Raw genomic sequence first — 24,607 nt, 5'->3', positions numbered from 1 at the left:
TTTGCTCTTGGAAGTTGAAGAAAAAGTGTTTTAGGAGCAGCTGACCACATCAGAGCTTCTCAAACTTTTTTATTGTTTGACCCCATTTCAGAAAATAATTTTCTGTGCAATTTCCAGTATAAACTACCGTACGGTACAGATTGTAGGCCCATGTTTATTTTGTTTGGCGATCTTAAAATTATGATTTGTGACCTGTTTAGAGTCGCAACCCATAGTTTGAAAAGCCTTTGACTAGATGACCAAATGGTTTTTCATTTCTTAAGGCTAATCAGATTAAATTGTTCAATACTGAGCATATTTAAGTGTATGATGTTTGTGAATTCTATAATGTTATTGTGTACAATGCCAAAATAGTTGAATAGTTTTTGTACGACTACACAAATGACTTGGTTTACATTTTACATCTTATCAATTATGATAGCCTATTTGGAGAGTTTGCGCAAACCTTTTATTAATTTTTCAGAAACCCCAATTATGATGTAATGTTTTTTTCCCTTATACCCCAGTCCTCAATTACGGTGGCATTTCATAACTAAAACCTACTATTCTTGAATCTTAAATAAATTATGCCAATTCAAAGCTTTTTTTAATGGTTTATGCAAATAAGGTAAAACTTAGCATTTGATATAATTCCTTGCAAATACCAAAATTGCTTCTTTTTGTAGCCTAACACTACAGGGATGCAACCTAGTTCGTACCCTGAACAGTTCGTACCCTCAGTTCGTACCCTGCAAAGATCGAGAAAAAAAAAAAACGGAAGTCGCTGATCGCAGCTTCCGCAAACATTTTAAAATTTTCCCTCTGAAAAGATCGAGAAAGATAGCACAAAGCCAAAGTCGCTGATCGCAGTTTCCGCAAACATTTTTTCGCAGTTTCCGCTAACCATAGACTAATCTATGCTCTAACCCTAACCTTCGCTGATCGCAGTTTCCGCGAACATTTTTCTGTAGTTTCCTCTAACCTTTACCCTAACTCTAACCATAAAGTAATCTATGCTCTAACCCTCGCTGATCGCAGTTTTTGCAAACATTTTTCCGCAGTTTCCGCTAACCTTTACCCTAACTCTAACCATAAAGTAATCTATGCCCTAACCCTCGTTGATCGCAGTTTCCGCAAACATTTTTCCGCACTTTCTGCTAACCCTAACCTTCGGGTTTGTTCGTGGAAACTCCAATCAGCGAGTTCGGCTTTGTGCTATTAAATTGCGATCAGCGACTTTGGCTTTTTTTAATTTTTTCTCTCGATCTTTTCAGGGTACTAGCTGAGGGTACGAACTGTTCAGGGTACGAACTAGGTTGCACCCACACTACAGTATCGACCTGAAAAAGTGATATCGGTATCGGCCAAAATATTGGTATCGGTACATCTCTACTTTCAATGCATATTTTTATTAAAAATTGTGACAATAATATGCTCTTTGTTATTTGATTTTGGGATTAGATTTAACATCAACGTGCTGAGCACTCTTTTGTGGTATTAATACCATTTATCGTATATATTGTAACAGATAGATACCAATACTATCACATACCGTATTTACTTGATTGTAAGTCGTGCTTGATTGTAAGCCGCCCTTGATTGTAAGCCGCATGTGATAGTGTTAAAAATTTAATGTAAGCCGCCCTTGAATGTAAGCCGCAAATACTGTTATATGATCTTATAATTTTGAAAACCGCAAGGTTGGCAACCCTGACCATAAATAAAACTGACAGCTCCTTTTTTTCTTTCAAATGCACATCATAAATGCATGTGACAATTTAAAATGCACGTCACAACTTCACAATTGTCGGCATCAGACAATGCAGTACGGCAAAACATCTATGGCAAAGTCGACAAGGAAAAAGGCAAAAAGAAAAAATGTAAGCCGCCTTTGATTGTAAGCCACCCTTGAATTTAAGCCGCAAACATGATGGAAAAAAAACTTTATAAGCTGCGGCTTACAATCAAGTAAATACGGTAGGCTACTTTACGTTACCGGTACAGTATTATTTCAAAATTTAGTTTTTAGTCAATTCTACTTAGGTAAAACTCCCTGGAAAAACTAAACAAACTATTCTTTATGCAGATAGTTTTCTCTGTTGCTAATTTTCCCAACAGATAATTTGTTAAATTTCCAACATGGCTTCTGGCAAGTCCAAGAGTGAGATGACTTATGAAGAGCTTGAAGCAATAGAAAAAGAAGAATTTCAGACTGGACCTTTGTCAGTATTGACTGACTCCGTGAAAAATAACACACAAATTTTAATAAACTGTCGAAACAATCGAAAGCTGCTGGCACGTGTAAAAGCTTTTGATCGTCATTGTAATATGGTCTTGGAAAATGTTAAAGAAATGTGGACAGAAGCGCCAAAAACCGGAAAAGGAAAAAAGAAGCAGCAACCGGTAAATCGTGATCGTTTCATCAGCAAGATGTTTCTTCGGGGTGACTCTGTCATCATTGTGCTGAAAAATCCTCTTGGCTCTGCTGAAGCATAACTTGGGACCATACAAAGACTGTTTGATCTACATTCTACAGAAGCTTGAATTGTGATTAATTTAACTCATAAAAATTTAATCTTGGGTATTTTAAAACTGATGGTTTTGATGTGTTTTATCAGTGAAACTGCCATTGCAAATTGATGCATCGATGATTTATTGTCACAAAAGCTAAATATTGTACTTTGTGAGCATTTCGTTATACTACAATGCTTGTGCTTATGCAAACACAAGGTGTGGTTGTAATGTTCTCATAGTGTGTTTTAGTAAGCAACACGTTTGTTTTTGTGTATCGAATCATTCACCATTGCGTTGACAACTTTTTCAAATAAACTTTTTCTGTAGGTATCCCAATCAAATCTTGTAAAAATAATAATTTAGCTTTTTCGTAAAAATATTTGCATCTTTAAAATTATGAGTTCTGTGGCTGTCCCACTAAACATCAAGAAAGAAGAAAAAGGGATCGATCATTCCGTTGTTAAAGAGTTCAAGATTGCAAAGGACAATGAGCTCCGGTTTGAGGTTGAAACGAATGAACGGGTGAAGTTGGATTTGGTTGAAGGGAATGCTGAATTATTTGGAACAGAGTTGGTTCGATCAAGGTATGTTTGAAACCAAATGGTTTCTAATAGAGATGTACCGATATATCGGTATCGGGTATATCGGCCATTTTTTGAGTATCGGCATCGGTATCGGCAAAATTTGGCCGATACTGTGGCCGATACTAAACGTGTAAAAAAAGGCGTTTTCTGCTGATTTTCTGCAGAAGCAAAGATATAGATTTTTTAAAGTAGTAGCCTAACTAACGTCAATGTCGTCACATTGAAGTAGAAAAATAACAACCTGATCAAATTTTTGATACCTCACACTCCCATGACTTCATGGGCGCACCTTTTGGCATTGTTTGCTTACAGTGATTCTTTCACTCAAACAAAACGTTTTGTTTCAGCAGTTTTGCGTTGTTCGATTCTTAAGTTGTGAAGGAGACTCAATTTCTCCAATGTTTATCATTTGTGTTTCTTTTTTACTCTCAGCAGAGGATAAAACCAGGCCAAGACTACCCAGTACCCAGGTGGCGGGAATGTGTAGTTTTGCATCGTTTTTGCATTGCTGGACGTTTGAGGGACCCGTGTGGCTTGGTTATTTTGGTGGGCTGGTTCTGTCAGTTTGTGATTTGGTTTCCGCCTTTCGTTGAGGTGGACTCACCAGGCTTGAACAATGTCGTGGCGGATTGGGTGGGCTCGGGGTGGGGGTGGTGGGACTGCGAATCCTCACTGAACTAATCAATAAGTGGTCTTGTTGCGCTTGGGATGGCGGCCTCATTGTGGGGGGAAGTGTCCTTCCCTGCTGTCGGCACGGGGCTGGGCGCTTACTGGTGCGGCAGGCTGTTGCGATTCGCTGGCCATAACGGTGTGGCTTCCACACTAGCCATTTAGACCATCCAATCAACTATATGTTTCTCGGCAGCCGTTTTGTAGCAAGAATTGACATCGACAAGAATTGAAATGGCTAGTGTGGAAGCTGCACCGTTGTGGTTGGCGGGTCGCGGCAGCTCGCTGTGCTGGTGAGTGCTCAGCCTTGTGCTGGTGGCCGGGTGGGACGCTCCTTTCTTCGCAATGAGGTTGTCATCTTGGGCGCAACGGGACCATTTTGATTGGTTTTTTGAGGATTTGTGGCCCCATTGCTTTCTTTTTGGGCCTACTTATTCTGCTGTGACATTGTTTGGGCTTGGTGATTTTGTTGCGGCTAAGGGTGCAAGTTGAATTGCCGATTGGTGGAGCCGGCTTGCTGGGGGCAGCCGAGTTGCACAGGTTTTTTGAGCGTTTTGCGGGGTGGGAGCGATGCAGAATTGTGCATTTTTGCTACCTGGGTAGTCTTGGCCTGGCAAAAGCTTTTCAACCAAACGCCCTTAGGTTGCACATTACTTGTCGAGTAGTTTTTGTACGACTACACAAATCACTTGGTTTACATTTTACATCTTATTATCAATTATGATAGCCTTATTTGGAGAGTTTGCGCAAACATTTTATTAATTTTTCAGAAACCCCAATTATGATGTAATGTTTCTTCCCTTATACCCCAATCCTCAATTTCGGTGGCCTTTTATTACTAAAACCTACTATTATGACACAACAATGTGGTTGAGATTGGATTCTTGAATCTTTAATAAATTATGCCAATCCAACGTTTTTTTTAATAGTTTTATGCAAATAAGGTAAAACTTAGCATTTGATATATTTCCTTGCAAATACCAAAATTGCTTCTTTTTGTAACACTAAAGTATCGACCAAAATATCAGTATCGGTATCGGCCTAAAAAAGTGATATCGGGATCGGTATCGGCCAAAATATTGGTATCGGTACATCTCTAGTTTCTAATGTATGAGTTGTTGTAGTAGTATGAGCTTTAAATGGCTATGCAGGCCTCGAAATTTGTACTTTTTTCCGGCGGTCAAGCATGTCCTACCGGACTGGCCCTTTCAGCGGACATTTAATGTCTCAACCGGACATATTTTTTGCATGTAGATTTTGCACAAAATCACACTACAGTATTGGGGTCTGCTACTATTCAGTGAGTCCGATTCGGTGAGTTCCTAACCTCTAACCCTAAAACGGCAATGATAATTAGGCTACGGTACGGTACCCAATAATTAAAAAAAAATAACCACAGAATAGAGGACCACGGACTACGGACTCATCGAAACGGGCCATTCCGACAGTATTGTGTAGTCTTGTTTGTAGAAGAAGATTTTCTACAACAGAATAACTCTGCAATGGTTGATGGCTTAATTAACCGACCCTGAAGTATACTGGAGCAGATTGCTTGCAAATAAATCAGTGCGTTAATGACAGTCGTCTAACACCCTCCATTCTGTGCAGAAATTCTATTTCTATGAGTATCAGCGTGAATAAGGTCGCCACATTCGCCTAAGCACGTGCAGAGCCCAGCTGAGACTTGCTTCTCTGTGACGTTTCTTTTTAACAAACGATCAATGTAACGCAATAATTCTCATTGTTAAAATTAGAATACATATCCAGCGGAAAGTTCAGACAACTTTATTTCAAGGTAACATTGCAAGGCGTTGAAATGATGTAAAAATGGCTACTTTTGCCATCACCTCGTTAACCACGCCACTCTAATGTGATCTTTAAAGCAATTGCCTGTACTAGTATTGTTTCAGCTCCGTATTTGTTCGCGTTAAACAAACAATTGTAACAATTCAAATTTAAAATATGTTTTTGCTGCATTAGCTCTATTTTTGTCAAGAATATTGCGGCGGTCATTTATGACCGACCAATGAGTCGGCTTCGGCAGACATTCGAGGTCATTTCGGCGGTCATGTCCGCCATGCCCGCCGGATATTTCGAGGCCTGCTATGGTATTTAGCATTTAGTCAATACTACTATCTCGACTTAAAAGACCACTGTGACAAAATTATGTTTTGAAATTTTTGCTAAATTTTGACTTCAACTTGTCATCCGCTTAATTTTGCAAAAATCTGTTAAATTTGTTGCGTCATTGATTTTGCTTACCGTAGCTGTACTTAGTACCGTAGGTATGTATTAGAATTACCACACTTTAGTTTCAGGTAAGGCTTGCTGGTTGGTATAGCGCCAGTAATAAATTAATTCATGTATATAGTATACAAAACAAAAACAATGCCATATTTTATAGTCATGGAACAATTTCTGGCTTCGAACAAACTCTGACCATTTTTTTCTTTTCAATTCCGGCACCGCAGAATCGCAGATGATAGCTCCTGCTCGGTGCCAGAAGTGTATGTAGCTGTGGTCAGATTCATGATTTCGGATAAATCTAATTTTTTGTATCATTGTGGTACTGCAGTTATGCAAGAGTCTTGTTGCCTGTCACATGGGTCAACCCCATAGTGCTGAAGAAGAAAAAAATCGAACTTTTAGAATGTTTTTTCAAAAAAGGCATTGTACAACCAACACAGAATATTTTGCAATACAACGTTTTGCAACATTGAGCCACAAAGGATCAATTGAAAATTTTTTGTTTTGTTTATTTTCTTCACAAATCTTCATTCTACTCTCCCAAAGTCATGTACTTCTAAAAAATATTTACTTAGCGCTACGGGAAGTGTAAGATTGAAAACAAGATCAAGAAAGTCAATCAAACATCTTCAATATCTTAAACACTATTCTTCATCGGCTGGATAGAAAACACAGCCAAATTTGAAATCTACTTAAAAGTTTACTCCTACGTAGATCCTTTCAAAGGACTAAACATTGCCATAAGGCGGCTTTTAGAGAGCTTGGTGAGAGTGGTATAATACCACTCGGTTGGAACATTGATTATATGAAGCAGATATGATCATCAGATATGATCATCAGATATGATCATCAGATATGATCATATGACCAAGGGTGGGAAGCTCCGGCCAGAGTTGCAATTCTCCAGCCAGAACATCTTGCTTCCGTCTTCCGGCCAAAGTGTTGCCTCTGGTGCATTTTGGTGCTCTGGTGCACTACACATTTATACGTATTGTGTATGTATATTGTATATATTCAATTACTATTAACAACTAACACTATACATAATATATATATATACAATTATGATTAATTGATTATACTACAGCTATTAGACTACAAAAAGAGTGTTCAGTGCTGGGTTTTTTTTTCGCTGAGACTTTTCGGTCATTTGTCCGAATTGACTTGAAAAAATTCGGTCAATTTTATTTATTTCGGTCATTTTTGGTCATATATAGTGAATTGACTATATATTTTTTCGGACATTTTGACCGAATTGACTATATTTTTTTCGGACATTTTGCTAAAAAATTGGTCAATGACCGATAAATGAGCGAAAAAAAAAACCCCAGGTTCAGTGGCAAGTAGTTCCCTAAGGCTAAGGTTGTTGTTACTTTTTAGATCATACATCTTTGAATCTGGAGCAAAGAATGCTGTGTTTACATACTTTGGATGCACTGTGCGTCTCACTGGTAAAAATGAAGCTGCCTATGTTTCAAAGGTGACATTGCAATAACATTAGATTGGATTTTAATTTATTTTCAGTATATAATGGTTTTTTAGTCATTGAAGTTGCTGATTTCCGTTGTATTATAAAATAACTCATTTAATTACAGAAAATGTTTGATAAAAAGTGTTTGTTACAAGTAGAGCTCGACCGATATATCGGTCAGCCGATATCAGGTGTAGCCGATATATTGTATCGGCTATTTTTTGCCGATAAACATCGGCGAGCAAAAGCAAACTCAAAACCAGCCATACATGTCTTTTGAAGAAACACAAGTTGCTCAAACGTGCTTGCATAGCACGAACAATTGTTGCAAGAATATAATTTCCCGTCCATTCTAGTGCGCCCATCTAGAAAATGTTAATACTGTATCCCTTAGCAGCTTCCATTCAAGCAGGAAAACTTTCGAGTTTTACCTTGCTTCAACGATTGATGACATTGAATCAGTTTAACAAAGGTGAATTTTTCGCTAAGAATCGATGGGAGTACCGGTGTACTTCTACACTGACCACGCGCAACTTATTTCAAGTCTTACGTCACCTTGTCTGGCTTTGATCTCCGAGTGGTATTGATAAGGCAAGATTCGTTACAAAATTAGATCATACGAGTAGGCTATCACAGCAAGATGCAGCAAAATTTGTCGAGCTTGGTATTACAGTAAGAAAGAAAAGGCCCAGGGAAAATTAACTTTCGCTCACATTACATGCAAAAATAAACCCAAAGAAAAAAGCTTAGTGAAACTTTGCACAGAAGAAAATAGTAGCGTCATTGTAGAAGTTTTCCGACCCGTGCCCAGAGTATTGTGACGCAAGAAGCCACACGACCTCGTTCGGTGGAAGTTAATCAGTTATGCGGCGTATTGCAGCTACACGGCGCTTTGACTCTCCAAGCGCACCTCGTTGGTCTGATGAAAGCCTTCGCTGAAATTTTAAAAAGCCTTCCAAACCGTGGCCATAGCTCTTAAATGGCGAATAATTCAGACCGGACACGTTTGTCCGCCGTCAGCAAAAACGAATTTCGAGGCCTGGGTTGTTTCTTTTTTGTTTGGTGTTTTTTTGTGATTAGTGTTAAGAATGAGTTTTCCATTACAGCAACTAATGCATAAACTTTCTTGGACTGGTTTGTTGCTTAATAACTTTGTTTGTTTGTAACAAATTTTTCGTAGCTGATATATCTCGGTATTGGCCTGAAAAAGTGATATCGGTCGAGCTCTAGTTACAAGTCAACTATTGCTGAGTTGATGTTTAGTTTATTTTCATAACAAGGAAATAGTTTGTCAACAATTGACACAACTTGTTCCACATCAGGAGACACCAATGATGATATACTTAAACACTCATGCAGCCATTGAACAGATGAGGAAAGCAGCAGAACAAGAAGATGTAAGAGGTCCTCGAATATTGGTCGTTGGACCTCAAGACGTTGGAAAATCAACAGTATGCAGGTATTTGGAAAAGAATAGTTGTCAACTTGTTGAAAGATTTTGTAAATCTTTTTGCTTTTATGTTTTTATGGTATTACACTGCTCATTTGACCCTTTTTATCTCTGTGCAACGAAATAAAACAAACTACTACTTTATGTGGGTCTGCTACTATTCGATGAGTCCGATTCGGTGAGTCTGATTCGGTGAGTTCCTAACCTCTAACCCTAAAACGGCAATGATAATTAGGCTACGTTACCCAATAATTTAAAAAAAAAATGAAAAAATCCCCCGTTAAGGGATCAGACTCACCGAATCGAACTCACCGAATCGGACTCACCGAAACGGGCCATTCCGACTTTATGTAATGGCATTCCCGCTTGCATGGTGTTGGCCGATTTTGCTTGAATTCCAAGATTGTGATCAATGGAGGGAATTGATTTCAAGTTGAAATCACTTCCCTCCATTGATCACAATCTTCCGCCATCTCTTTCAAACGTGACGCTACATACATCTCTTCCCAGAGCCTCTCGAAATTAACTCAACTGTCACCATTGCTTCAAAACTGTGCATTTTTAATTTTGACTTATCCGCATGAATTCTAACTGCTCGCAAATTACTGCAGATATACCGTACGCATAAGAATTCACTGTCTGCAGACATATAATGCAGTGTTCCGCCATCTATCTTAAATTTTTCTGAAGGTATTGCGACCGTGCCAAATTTCTTTCAACTTAATATCTAACTTCCGTCTCAAGCACGTTTTAACGTTCGCGTTTTGTCGCTTCTACCTTTTTCTCGACCTTTGCTATGTTGACGTGTATTGTTTTTTGCTGTGATGGTCAGAAATAAAAACAACTGAACTGTTCTACATGTACATTCTTTCAGAATCTTATTGAACTATGGAGTTCGTGTTGGCCGAAAAACGACTTTAATTGACCTGGACGTTGGACAAGGTGGGGTTTCTATCCCGGGAACTGTTGGGGCATTGACCGTTGAGAGACCTGCTGACCCAGTTGATGGGTTTGACTTGAAGGTTAGTTATTTTTCAGCAGGCCTCGAAATTTGTACTTTTTTCCGGCGGTCAAGCATGTCCTACCGGGACTGGCCCTTTCAGCGGACATTTAATATCTCAACCGGACATATTTTTTGCATGTAGATTTTGCACAAAATCACACTACAGTATTGGGGTCTGCTACTATTCGGTGAGTCCGATTCGGTGAGTTCCTAACCTCTAACCCTAAAACGGCAATGATAATTAGGCTACGGTACCCGATAATTAAAAAAAAAAAAAAAATCACCGAATAGGGATCAGACTCACCGAAACGGGCCATTCCGACAGTATTGTGTAGTCTTGTTTGTAGAAGAAGATTTTCTACAACAGAATAACTCTGCAATGGTTGATGGCTTAATTAACCGACCCTGAAGTATACTGGAGCAGATTGCTTGCAAATAAATCAGTGCGTTCATGTCAGTCGTCTAACACCCTCCCTTCTGTACAGAAATTCTATTTCTATGAGTATCAGCGTGAATAAGGTCGCCACATTCGCCTAAGCACGTGCGGAGCCCAGCTGAGACTTGCTTCTCTGTGACGTTTCTTTTTAACAAACGATCAATGTAACGCAATAATTCTCATTGTTAAAATTAGAATACATATCCAGCGGAAAGTTCAGACAACTTTATTTCAAGGCAACATTGCAAGGCGTTGAAATGATGTAAAAATGGCTACCTTTGCCATCAGCTCGTTAACCACGCCACTCTAATGTGATCTTTAAAGCAATTGCCTGTACTATTATTGTTTCAGCTCCGTATTTGTTCGCGTTAAACAAACAATTGTAACAATTAAAATTTAAAATATGTTTTTGCTGCATTAGCTCTATTTTTGTCAAGAATATTGCGGCGGTCATTTATGAGTCGGCTTCGGCAGACATTTGAGGTCATTCCGGCGGTCATGACCGCCGGATATTTCGAGGCCTGTTTCAGGCAAACTGGGAGTTTTGTGTAAGCGTTTACTCAGCGCTTGTTTTCTTACCAGCATTCTGTCAATTTGTTGCCAGCGCTGCTATCTGGTTTTTCTTTGACGAATATGAGTATTTTTGTTTTTCCTTCACCTCCGCTGTTTGACTGTTGTTCATGGAAAATACTTTTCACTTTCAGAAACCCATTACGTTACAAAATTTAAACCAATGTAGTAATGATGAAAGTAAGCATTAAAGCAGCTCATCAGGCAACATCTGTTGAAATGAACACACCAAAAAATCCACTCCCTCAGATAAATGCATTCCACTTTATGCATTTGTACCTCTTTAATCTTTATTTACGTTTTCATAGGTTCCTCTCGTATACCACTTTGGACACACATCCCCGAACGGCAACATAAAGTTGTACGAGGCTCTCATATTAAGACTTGCCGACGTGTTCAACGCCAAATGTGGATATAACAGGTGTGCATGTGATATTTCATAGGTTTATTCAACACATATGCTTGCAATAAGTGGCTGAAACGACATTTCCACTACAAATTTCTTTCTATTTATGATTTAAATTAACTTTTATGTATTTGGAACTTAGGGTTAATGATACTTCACGTGCAATCGTTATATTTTAGTTTCTTTTTTTTTTTGCGTAAATAAATATTTTTTTTATTCTGCAGTCTGCACTCATCCTCTTTCTACCCACTCAAGCTGTTAACACCTTTTCATTCAATTGTAGGCAGGTGAAGCACAGCGGGTGCATAATTAACACCTGTGGCTGGGTGAAAGGCCAGGGCTATCAAAGCATCCTTCACGCGGCGCAGTCGTTTGAAGCAGATTTGGTTCTGGTGATCGACAACGAACGTTTATACAATGACTTGAAACGCGACCTTCCCGAATTTGTTAATATCGTACTTCAACCAAAGTCTCCAGGTATGTGTTATAATCATCATCATCAGTAACTTAACAATTAAAGTCTGTCTCTGCTTTGAAAGATGATAAAATTACAGGTGTTAAAATGTTGAATACCGCATAACACTCACGATGGTAAGCGTGTTACCTGTCAGAACCAGGGGCGTATCCTTGGGAGGGCAATCGCCCCCCCAAAATTTTTTCTTTCCCCTGAAAAAAAAACTATATATTTTAAGTTTTTAACACCATTGTAATTCAAGTTGAATAACGTTTGCCTCCCCCCCCCCTAAAATTTTCTTTCTTGCTACGTCACTAGTAAGAACCGTTCTATCACGTACGGCGACCGTGAAAAATCATTCGTTGGGGGTGAAGAAAAGTAGACATACAATATATTAACAGCCACTTTTATCCATAAAAATTGTATATTAATATGAAGGTGAAGGAAGCCATAGTGGTTGCTGAAACTACAGCGTTGCTACTGCTGTATCCTCTAACACTGTCTGCTGCCATTTTGTAATGTTTTTGTATGTCATAGTAAATAGTAATGTCAAAACACATTATTATTGCATTGTGGTCAAATAGCGTTGAATCATTCACAAACTCGCTCCTAAAAAAACGTTAGTGAGAATGTTTGAACCATTGTTTTATTCTTACTTCGGTAGTAAACCAACCACTTTCTTATCAATTTTACATCTAATAACGTTGAAACGACATAAAAGTGGCAACTTTTGCTGCTCGGGTCTATTCCATATCGTGACATGTCAATGACAATTTATGTTGTCTTGAAGGAGTTGTAGAACGAGCGCGAAACGTCAGACGTGACTCTCGCGACCTCAAGGTGAAGGAGTACTTCTACGGACCCAGGAAGATGTATTTTCCTCACGCGTTTGACGTCAAGTTCAGTGAAGTGGAGATCTTCAAGATCGGAGCCCCGGCTTTGCCAGACTCATGCCTGCCATTAGGTAATCGTCTGACGAATGCACGATAACGAATTACTCGAGATGAGTGACTATGTTTTAAATTGATCATTTTCTTTGTAAAAAAAATGCTGTGCTTCGGCAAGCACAACCCGACAAGCGTAATTGTTGTTAGTTAGGGCAATATATGACAAAATATGACCTTACCCCAAAAAAATTGCAACAAAAGGTTTTTCAACTGATTTGATTAGTATTGGGTGTCAGTATTGACATATTCAAAATCTTAAGCGATCCAACTTCCGGAAAGTGGTTATTTTCAAGATGGCCGCCAAACCGTTAAAATAACGGTAAATTGACCATAACTCGGTCATCATATGACCAAAACATGGAGTTTTGGTGTCTATATCTAGGTTTTTATACCCTGTGAAGTCAATGAGACCATTCTCAGAATTTTTGAATTATCTGATAGCGTATAAATTGAATATGGCAATCCAAGATGGCCGCCAAACCAATAAAATAACAGTAAATTGACCATAACTCGGTCATCATATGACCAAAATATGTAGTTTTGGTGTCTATATCTAGGTTTTTATACCCTGTGAAGTCAATGAGACAATTCTCAGAATTGTTGAATTATCTGATAGCCTGTAAATTCAATATGACAATCCAAGATGGCTGCCAAACCAATAAAATAACAGTAAATTGACCATAACTCGGTCATCATATGACCAAAACATGGAGTTTTGGTGTCTATATCTAGGTTTTTATACCCTGTGAAGTCAATGAGACCATTCTCAGAATTGTTGAATTATCTGATAGCCTATAAATTGAATATGGCAATCCAAGATGGCCGCCAAACCAATAAAATAACAGTAAATTGACCATAACTCGGTCATCATATGACCAAAATATGTAGTTTTGGTGTCTATTGTAGTGAAACCATCTACAATTCCTCTATTAAGAAGTTTATTACGCTAAAATGCAACTAGGTTGTTCTGACGACATAAACTGCAAACTGAATTGAGACTGAAAATAAACACCAGTACAAAACGACAAAGGAACTTAAGGCAACGTAACAAAGCAATCAGCAACGAAGCAATCAGCAACAACGTAAATTACAATGCAACTTAAAGCAATAACACGTCATTCACCCCTTCCATAGATTATCAATAGGGATCAACAAAAATTAAAGGCGCTAATACATTAAATACATTTAATTAATTTACAAATCTGTTTGGCGGTCGCCTTGAACGAGATGAGCGCCGGGGCATGGGGCGCTCGCTGGAATCAGTCGGTATATGAGTTTCCGATGACGGGGCAGGTGCATCTTCATTGACAGACTCATTATTAGTTGTTATTTGTTCGGGAAATTCCACAGATGGATTGTTTATCCCTTCGTTTGGACTCCCGGGATCCGGCAAACTAAGAGTCGACTCGTCAAGGCCACCACGAGCAGTTGGAGCGATGTCACGAATTGACACTGTGGTTTCGCGTCCGTTCGCGAAACGAACGTGCGCGTAGTTCGGAGTTGCATGAGTCATTTCCACTTCTTCGACAAGCGGTTCATACTTGCTAGCACGAACGTGTCGTCTCAATAAAACCTTTTGAGGACATTTAACCCAAGTAGGTATGGAAAGACCTAGACTTGAACGACGCTGAAAATTAAAAAAATCGCTCGTGTGGCGTCACGTTTGTTGCAGTACATAATAAAGAGCGCATAGAATGTAAAACATCAGGTAGAACACACTCCCATTTAGAAATAGGAAGATCTCGAGTTTTCAAAGCAAGTTTTACAGAAGTCCAAATTACGTCGTTGTATCTTTCGCATTGGCCATTAGCCCGTGGATTGTATATAGAGGTTCTGCTGGTAGGAATACGCAAACTGTACATGTAAGACACAAAATCCTTAGACATAAACGATGCACCTCTATCCGAATGCACATAACCACATTTACCAAACATTGCAAAAAGACTAGACATGCACGAGATTACAGTTTCAGTGTCTACTTTACTACAAGGAAAGGCGAAAGGAAATCGAGAGTACTCATCTACTACAGTCAGAATGTATTTGTTATTCGTAGCAGAAGGTAAAGGTCCTTTGAAATCGATGCTTAAGCGCTCCATAGGTTGCGTAGCTTTTATCAATGGAATTTCAATTGGCTTGTAGAACTTAGGTTTCAACTCAGCACAAATTTCACAAGCGGATGTCATTTTACGGATGTCATCAATAGAATAAGGCAAATTCTTTGTTTTAACATAATGATGCATGCGAGTTACTCCAGGGTGGCATAAGGCCGCATGAATTTCATACAACGAATTGTCCATCATAGTTGCACAATACACTCTAGATAAAGTGTCGGGAGCAGTATTATACTTCCCTGCTCGATAAACAATTTCATAATCGTACTGTGATAGTTCCAGTCGCCATCTCAAAATTTTTGCGTTTTTTACCTTGCCATGGTTGTTGCTGTTGTACATGAATGCCACCGATTTTTGATCTGTGACAAGTTTGAATCGGCGTCCCGCTAGAAAATGACTCCATTTTCGAATGGCTTCGATAATTGCCGTCGCTTCTTTCTCTATGCTTGAGTGAACTTTTTCACTTTTGTTGAGTGTCCTGGAAAAAAAAGCAACGGGTCGCCCGTTCTGATTTAAAGTGGCTGAAATGACAATGTCAGATGCGTCAGTTTCTACAGTAAATGAAATTTCTTCATCTATCACCCCAAGCGTAACTTGAGCCAATTCAGCTTTCAACGTCGCGAAAGAGTTTAGGGCTGCATCATTCAGAGGAAAGGTAGTGTTTCGAATTAGAGGCTGAATCTTGTCAGAATAACGCGAAATCCATTGCGCATAATACGCAAATAAACCGACAATCCTCTGCTGTTGTTTACTACTTTTTGGAGGCGGAATTTTTAGTAAAGATTCCACTCTGTCGGGGTTAGGACTTAAAGTACCTTTAGAGATTCTATATCCAAGCAAGTCGATTGTATCTGCCGAATAAGTACTTTTTGCTTCATTGAAAGTTAGATTACATTCTCGAGCTACTGCAAGAAATTTTGATAAATTTTGATCGTGCTCTTCTTGGGTTTTCCCGCAAATGGTAATATTGTCAAGATAAGCGTACGTACCTTTGCACTCGTAGTCTTTGATAATGTTGTCCATTATCCGTTGAAAACCAGGTACTGCATTCGTTAGACCAAACGGCGTTCTCTTCCATTGCCACAAGCTTCCATCGGCTTCGAAAGCAGTGTAATTTCGATCTTGCAGAGGAACTTCTACCTGGTGGTACGCACTTTTTAAATCTAGCGTTGTATAGATGCTGTTCCTAGCAACATTGTTCACTACGTCTGACATAAGAGGTAAAGGATACGCGTCCAAACAAGTGAATTTGTTTATGGTTTGGCTAAAATCGATGACCATACGCTTTTTGTGATTTTCTTGAGTGACCACAAGAGGTTGTGCTCGCCATGGCGAACGACTCGGCTCGATTAAACCTTCCTTATAAAGTCGCTGCACCTCTGAAGAGATAAAACTTCTATCGGCTTGAGAATACTTTCTAGGCTTTGTAGCAATCGGATGGCACTCCTTCCTTAAGTGTTTGAAAAGCTGTATTGAAGTAGACGTTTTAATAGCTTCTAATGCTCCGATCTGTAACGTTGGCATAGGCCCTCCAAATTGAATGTTCACGCTTTTGTGCTGTTTCATAAAAGTTTGTCCGATAATTAGGTCGGTGAGCAAATTTTTCAAAACAGTGACTCCTACATTATCATACTCTTGTCCAAAAAGCGCGACTTTTACGTTACAGATTCCTAAACTTTGCGATGAACATCCTTTCACGGCTAAACCAATGCGGCATTCACTTTCTTCAAGATTTAGTTTTAGACGCTTTCTTAAACGGTCGCTCATGTGACAAAGGGTAGAGCCAGTGTCGATGAGAGCATTGGCTTGAACTCCGTTAACTGTAACAGGGACGTTGACCTTTGCGTGGGTGTCGAAAGATTCGGTTGTCATATTCATAATGACATCTCGTGGAGTAGAAGCAGATGAATAAATAGGTTTTCGATTTACCCTGGAAAGACGACAAACTTTTGAGAAATGACCTTTTTTAGAACATTTGAAACAAATAACTTCACGAGCAGGGCAATATCTTCTACTATGTCGCCTATTTCCGCAATAGTTACACTTTTCAACCAACGCGGCGCTAACATCTGAGCTTTCTTCCTTATCTGAAGAATCTTCAATTTTAAAGGTAGGACGTGTTTCAAAAGCTGTTGCGCCACAATCAAGTGAAGACGGAGTCTGGCTCGCAGTCATTTCGACACGATTGCAAAACGTTTGGGCATCATCTAAGGATCGAGCTTTATCAAAAGTTTGTTGTAGCGAAGCATTTTTGTCCTCTAGCAAGCGTTGTTTAATGTGATTTGACGAAATCCCAGCGATAAACGAGTCACGTATAGCTTCCTCTTTATGCGCAACTGCCGATACGGCCCGAAAGTCACAGGAGAGGCTCAATCGCTTTAAGGTCTGCATGTACTCGTCTAGTGATTCATCTGGCTTCTGCTTCCTAGTTTTTAAAACAAATCGAGAAAACATGGGGTTAGAAACCTTTTCAAAAAGGCGCTTCAGTTGTTCGATAGCTTCATCATAATTTGTTGTCTCGCACACCAGTTCATATATTGAAGCGTCTATATGATTTATAAGCCAATTCAACTTGTCTTCAGCTGAAACTTCTCCGAGCTTTTCTAGATAAATTGTAAAAGACTTGTACCAATGCACTCATTGTCGTTTAGCGTCTTTACTTTGCGGGTCCGCAGCTAAGAGTCTAGGGCGCAAGTCTTTTAGATCCATACTTTATTAGCGTAATAAAATGTAGTGAAACCATCTACAATTCCTCTATTAAGAAGTTTATTACGCTAAAATGCAACTAGGTTGTTCTGACGACATAAACTGCAAACTGAATTGAGACTGAAAATAAACACCAGTAAAAACGACAAAGGAACTTAAGGCAACGTAACAAAGCAATCAGCAACGAAGCAATCAGCAACAACGTAAATTACAATGCAACTTAAAGCAATAACACGTCATCTATATCTAGGTTTTTATACCCTGTGAAGTCAATGAGACAATTCTCAAAATTGTTGAATTATCTGATAGCCTGTAAATTGAATATGGCAATCCAAGATGGCTGCCAAATCAATAAAATAACAGTAAATTGACCATTACTCGGTCATCATATGACTAAAACATGTAGTTTTGGTGTCTATATCTAGGTTTTTATACCCTGTGAAGTCAATGAGACAATTCTCAGAATTGTTGAATTATCTGATAGCCTGTAAATTCAATATGGCAATCCAAGATGGCTGCCAAACCAATAAAATAACAGTAAATTGACCATAACTCGGTGATCATATGACCAAAACATGTAGTTTTGGTGTCTATATCTAGGTTTTTATACCCTGTGAAGTCAATGAGACCATTCTCAGAATTTTTGAATTATCTGATAGCCTATAAATTCAATATGGCAATCCAAGATGGCTGCCAAGCCAATAAAATAACAGTAAATTTACCATAACTCGGTCATCCTATGACCAAAACATGCAGTTTTGGTGTCTATATCTAGGTTTTTATACCCTGTGAAGTCAATGAGACCATTCTCAGAATTTTTAAATTATCTGATAGCCTATAAATTCAATATGGCAATCCAAGATGGCTGCCAAAACAATTAATAATGAACAATAACAATGTATTGGTAATGGTTATTAAAAAACCCGGTGAATTTCTATATATATTTGAGTAAACTAAGTAAGCATAAAGAGTTCATACGATGTGGTTATGTACAGTAGACTCTTGACATAATCAGCATAAAGAAAGCATATGGATCAAGTATTACTAATGCTCATCGCTGTCACTCTTGATGTCATCGTCTGTAATTATGTGATTGCTGTATGGGTTGACACATGAACCAGTTTGGCATGGTCCACATCCAGCATGGCATGGTAGCCCATATTTCCGGCAACTACAGTGAAGTGGACACGATATCAAAGATCCTTGACGTTTAATCACAACCGGTGAATGCATGAATGAAGAGGAGCTGTGAGCAATGAGCATAGGCTATATCTGGCCCGGTGATTGCCTTCAGTTTGTTGATGTCGTGTATCTTGGTTGAGTAAGCTTTGTCGGAGCGAAAGTAAAGGTCTTTAATGTGTGGGTCAGTGTTAGCATAGCATAGTAACAATATTAAAAGAGCCGTGTCTTCACCAATTAAAGTCGTGCCATGTCGATGAGGGCTGTCCATCTGCCGTCTTGGCGATGTCAACATCTGCATCACCTGGTGCGCTGATCACATTGCAGCTTTTATTCCTCAGTTGAGCAGAAATTAGAGAAATTAATCCTTCCTTGTTGGAAGCTCGAGACAAAAACTGCTCCTTCTTTCCAATGAACTTGGTGTCTGCAGTAAAGTGAACAACCCGGTGGACGTTCATGCCGCGTCTTTGATGGGTATTGTCTTTGATAGACGGACCACCATATGCATCAAAGACCACCGTTGCTAAGCGATAATGACGAATGGTATAATCTGCATACGACTGTACAATAGACCCACAGCTGTCTCCAGCTTCCCATAGCACTCGATGCAACAAGAACCCCCCATCAAGAACGTAGTGATCGGTTTTCGGGGCAGATTTTTTCACTACTTCATAATCGCCTGACGTCACACTGCTGGCATGTTCTGTGATGGCGGGAGCTATTTGAGACTTATCGGCTTCTCGGAAAAAATGTCTAGCTTCAAACAAGGCGGGTTGGCATGTACTGAGCTCGTGCTTTATCACTTCCTGCATGGAGAGATCACCTGTTTGATTAAGGATCTTGGAAACAAAGCTATGATCGTTATGTTTGGCAACGATGGCAGTAGTAACCTGGAAACACAGCGCTGCAATACATTGGTCAAGAAAATTACAACATTCAAGTCCTTTGTTCACCCTGAACATTTTCCACCTACACCATCCTCTACCAAATTCCACTGCCTCAGAGTTTACTACCAGATTATGGTCTGGATGGGTAAGCTACTGACGATCGTGTGGATGCTCTAGACTGGGGATGGAAAGTAGACAATAATCAGATGGTTCCAATCATGACGGACATGAAAGCTGCCCCGGACAACCTACTGAAAATGATACACTGCAATTGCGAATCGTGTCCACCTCACTGCAGTTGCCGGAGGTATGGGCTACCATGTCATGCTGAATGTGGACCATGCCAAACTGGTTCATGTGTCAACCCATACAGCAATCACATAATTACAGGCGATGACAAGGAGAGTGACAGCAATGAGATTTAGTAATACTTGACTCATGTGCTTTATTTACGCTGATTATGTCAAGAGTCTACTGATGTACATGACCACATCGTATGAACTCTTTACGCTTGCTTAGTTTTCCCAAATATGTATAGAAATTCACCGGGTTTTTAATAACCAATACATTGTTATTGTTCATTTTTAATTGTTTTGCCAGCCATCTTGGATTGCCATATTGAATTTACAGGCTATCAGATAATTCAACAATTCTGAGAATGGTCTCATTGACTTCACAGGGTATAAAAACCTAGATATAGACACCAAAACTACATGTTTTGGTCATATGATGACCGAGTTATGGTCAATTTACTGTTATTTTATTGGTTTGGCGGCCATCTTGGATTGCTATATATTGAATTTATAGGCTCTCAGATAATTCAACAATTATGAGAATGGTCTCATTGACTTCACAGGGTACAAACACCTAGGTATAGACACCAAAACTACATGTTTTGGTCATATTATGATCGTGTAATGGTCAATTTACTGTTATTTTGTTGATTTGGCGGCCATCTTGGATTGCCATATTCAATTTATACGCTATCAGATAATTCAACAACTCTGAAAATGGTCTCATTGACTTCACAGGGTACAAACACCTAGATATAGACACCAAAACTCCATGTTTTGGTCATATGATGACCGAGTTATGGTCAATTTCCTGTTATTTTAATGGTTTGGCGGCCATCTTGAAAATAACCACTTTCCGGAAGTTGGATCGCTTAAGAGTTTGAATATGTCAATACTGATACCCAAAACTAATCAAATCAGTTGAAAAACCTTTTGTTGCAATTTTTTTGGGGTCAAACCATATATTGCCCTAACTATGTACCTGATATTGGCAGATAATTCTCAATTGATTATTGTTTCTTTACCCAATTGTTCTTGAAGATATGCTACTGTACGTACATTTGTAAGAATGCAAAACTACATATTGCATGTTATGGCTTAACACGCTTAACATTGTTATATACTTTATGTCAAAACAGAGAAAAAAGGTAATACTGTAATTAAGAATCAGCGAGAGATATTTCGTTACTTTTTCGCTTGTAGGGATGGAGCAAGAAGATACTCACACAAAGTTGGTCCCGGTAACGCCTGGCATAGACATGGCTCATCACATCCTAAGTCTAAGCATGGCTGAGTCCTTAGCGGAGAACCTGGTTGAAACCAATGTTGCCGGCTTTGTGGTTGTGACCAATGTCGACGCAGAGAAGCAGGTACTTTCTAAGAAATGGTCAATGAAAACTTGTTTTTGAATACGAACACGTGATTTCTTACCGAAAACTGTGTCAGACTTGATTTTAAGTTATTCACATGTGCACTCATTCGTTTGGCTTAGCAGATAGAGTTTCTGCTGTTCTACAGATGAATGGTGATTTTGATATTCTGACTTAGACCAAAAACGAACAACTACACCCAAATTGAAAAAAGGAACGAGTCAATTTGACAAGTTTGCGATTCCAATTTGCTTTCAGCTATAAGTTTTGTATGTTTGATTTGTTTATATTTTTCAGATTTTCAGTGTCCTGTCTCCTGCGCCTCGCCCGCTGCCGCGAAGATATTTCCTCATCATGGATATTCGCTTTATCGACATCAACAAATAATTTTCTAGCGCCCCTGACGTCATGTTTTGGAAGGATAATTCAACACTGTCCCTGGTTTTGCGCCTTGAACTTAGGCCCACGGTGCCGAGGAGAAGTATTTCTTTTCTGCTGCAGAATCAAGAAGTGGTTCTGACAAAGGAAAAAGGGGATATAAAAGAACGTTGTAAACTCATACTTTTGCAGTCTTGTTTGCACGCAAGCTGTAGGCCTACAGCTGCTGTGGTTGGAATGCTTGAAGCCATGCAGTTACCACTGTGATGTCACTTGTAACCATCCGTCGTGCCGGAGTAATTTTGATGTGGCTCATATTTGCTTGTCTTGCACAAGCATTAGTAATAATTTTAAGTGTAAAGGCATTGCGGAGACTTATTTCTGGTGAATGACAGTAGTTTTTCATTTCATTAAAACGTACAATGCAGTGCTGCCTTTAGGCGTAAGCGACTTCTGCATTTGAAAGTTTCGTTAATCGAAATCATCCAACGCTTTGTTGCAATGTACATCATTGCGCTGACAACTGAGTTTGTTATTTTTTTTGATCATTTTCATAAACACGAGATGTGGTAGTATCTCATTACCTATTTTAGCAATGCCAAGAAATAGGGGTCTGGTCAAATGACTTTATTTTCTTACTTTCCCCTACGACCCGTTTTCCCAACCTATTTACAAGCGTCATGATATCTGAACAGCCCCAAAGCTATAAGCGTGACGTCATTGCCAGCCAATATGCCTAAATCCTTCATATAAACTAGTGAAGTGCTCTCCTTAAAAAGCTTCGATAGATTTCAGCTGTTATTCCAATGGTGTAATGCAGGCGCCCCCTAAGTTTTTTTCTTGTATAACCCCTGGCCTTGAGATCAATCTTGATTGAAAACCTTATTTGAGAATTTTTTTTCATTTGAGTCTCACCAATGCAAACTAGTCTACGTCGGATTACTGACGTTGCGACCGTAGTTTGATGACCGTTGGTGCAAAGCTGTGTCACGCAGCTTCACAAGAAACCGGTTCTCTTCATCGGCTATGCTTCCATGCACACTCATAAAAAAAGGACCCAGTTGTGACATTATATCGTTTTCTTTTACAATAAAAACACAAGTTTACATGAAACATATTTTTTTGTCTTTTTTTTCCTGAAAGAAGACAGCAGTAAGGTTTTATTCCGATAAAAGTAGGCTTCTGTATTGCTAAAATGTAAGAACTGCTGTTCTGTTTGTATCGCAGCGTGGTCCACAGCAGACGTAAGAAATGGTTCCTCTTGCCACCGCGAAGCAGTAAGGTAATTTTTGACAAGCAAGTCCGACGTGAGCACGTAAATCTCATTTGCTGACTTGGCTGTAGCTGAAATGTATTTGCTGACTTGTCGCATGCCGAGTAGTTCGACGACCTTTTGGCCCAGGCCTGGGAAGTTAAAGAAAGGCCTCTATGGTACTTTATCCACTGTGCATTTTTTACTGATATCTTGTTTTACTTGCCCCGAGTTAGTCTTCCAACAGCCCACTTGAAAAAACACCTTTCAAGCTTTTATTTGCATTGGAAAATTGAACATAGAAAGCTTAATCCTGCACTTTTCTCCCAAGTAAGCAGGTCAAGTCACCAGGAATGACAACGTGCAGTTTCGCATGTAATTGATGTGTTGTTTGTAAGTTATCATTTTTCTGAATGAAGAGGCGTGTCAAGTAGAGATCTTTTATTGCGGAGAATGTTGTCTTGGGATTGAACAGTTCATTTGAAGACTTGGAGTTGGTTTTGAATCTTTATCCTCGTACTGACAAAGCCTTGACCCTTGATACGTTATTGCTGGTAGTTTCACATACTTGTAGACAATGCTGTATTCGTAAAAAAAGCACAGGGTATACTGTCTCAGATTTGATAAAATGATAAATACACAACTTGCAAAATACTAATCTTTCTTCTACCATAACATGAACTATCAATATTGAACGAGAGGTACAAAATTGTTTATTTTTTATGAATAGGCGTACATTCCAAACAGCCTGCCGAGAAGAATCTACATCGGTGGTTTGGCAGCCAGGATCTTACACATTTTTTAGCAGTAAATTGAGCCACAGGTGGTCCATTGCAATTAAGTTTAGTAAACGTCCAACAGCCCACATTATCAATAAGCAAAGACGCTCTTGAACCTGTGATAATATCGTTCAATAAACTGAAACCACGTTCACATTCTGCTGTAGAACAAGGAAAGTTGAAATAGCTGTCAAGAGAGGCTTCAAACTATTGGGCACAATTTCAACTTTTTCACTAAAGTCTCTTAACCCTTGGATTGACTGTATTTCATCAATGTCAAAGCGTCTACAAATTCTTCTCACCTCTGCTTCTCCATGACGCAAATTTCCTTCTATCATTTTTTCAGGTTGCAAAGTTAGCAATATCAACCAGCAGCTGACCATTGTTAGTGTCGGCATTAGCACAAAGTCTCATTTGCATTCTGCATTTGCATCCTGTCTGTTGTAGATTCTAGTTATGGTGCCATTTTATTTGCATTGTCTATATTTTGTACCGTATACTTTTCTCGCAACAGACAAAATAAAAGGTTTCTCTCTCTCTCTCTCTCTAACAATGCTCTGAATGAAATGATTGAATGATAAAACTCTCAGAACGGGTTCATGGTACACCCATGTACCATTGTACACCCGTATACCATTGGTCCTCAAAGGGTTAAGTAGCCTAGTTAGTTACATAGTTAGTAGTTGTCAAGAATCAGTAGCCTAAGGATAGCATAGGCACTCTAGCCTATATGGAAAACCAGAGGGTATACTATAATCGCTCGAAAAAGCAGAGAGTAGGCTATACTGCGTATACCGCCGCCGTATAGGCTATCCTACGAATACAGCCACTGCTTGTAGATACATAGAATGTAGAGGCTTTTGACGCAGGGGTGGTTACCGAGATTGACAGAGTGAAATTTCCGATTGTTAAAGACTTTGTT

The 24,607-nt window shown here is 39.1% G+C and overlaps 2 protein-coding genes across 2 annotated transcripts; both read left to right on the top strand.

The window, feature by feature from the left end:
- The first annotated feature begins 2,118 nt into the window (after positions 1–2,118).
- Positions 2,119–2,475, top strand: LOC145784026 (putative small nuclear ribonucleoprotein Sm D2). The gene has a single exon (XM_082595783.1). The coding sequence runs from the start codon at positions 2,119–2,121 to the stop codon at positions 2,473–2,475; it is 357 nt and encodes a 118-aa protein (XP_082451909.1).
- A 355-nt stretch (positions 2,476–2,830) lies between these two features.
- Positions 2,831–22,745, top strand: LOC145784119 (polyribonucleotide 5'-hydroxyl-kinase Clp1-like). Its single transcript, XM_082595875.1, has 9 exons — positions 2,831–3,077; positions 7,374–7,473; positions 8,787–8,923; positions 9,789–9,936; positions 11,232–11,344; positions 11,613–11,806; positions 12,574–12,747; positions 21,110–21,276; positions 21,574–22,745. The coding sequence occupies exons 1-9, from the start codon at positions 2,890–2,892 to the stop codon at positions 21,661–21,663; spliced, it is 1,311 nt and encodes a 436-aa protein (XP_082452001.1). The 5' UTR covers positions 2,831–2,889; the 3' UTR covers positions 21,664–22,745.
- The last annotated feature ends 1,862 nt before the right edge of the window (positions 22,746–24,607 follow it).

The sequence above is a fragment of the Aplidium turbinatum genome, chromosome 15 (genome assembly GCF_918807975.1).
Source record: "Aplidium turbinatum chromosome 15, kaAplTurb1.1, whole genome shotgun sequence".
Lineage (NCBI taxonomy): Eukaryota > Metazoa > Chordata > Ascidiacea > Aplousobranchia > Polyclinidae > Aplidium > Aplidium turbinatum.
This window is presented reverse-complemented; position numbering and strand designations above follow the sequence as displayed.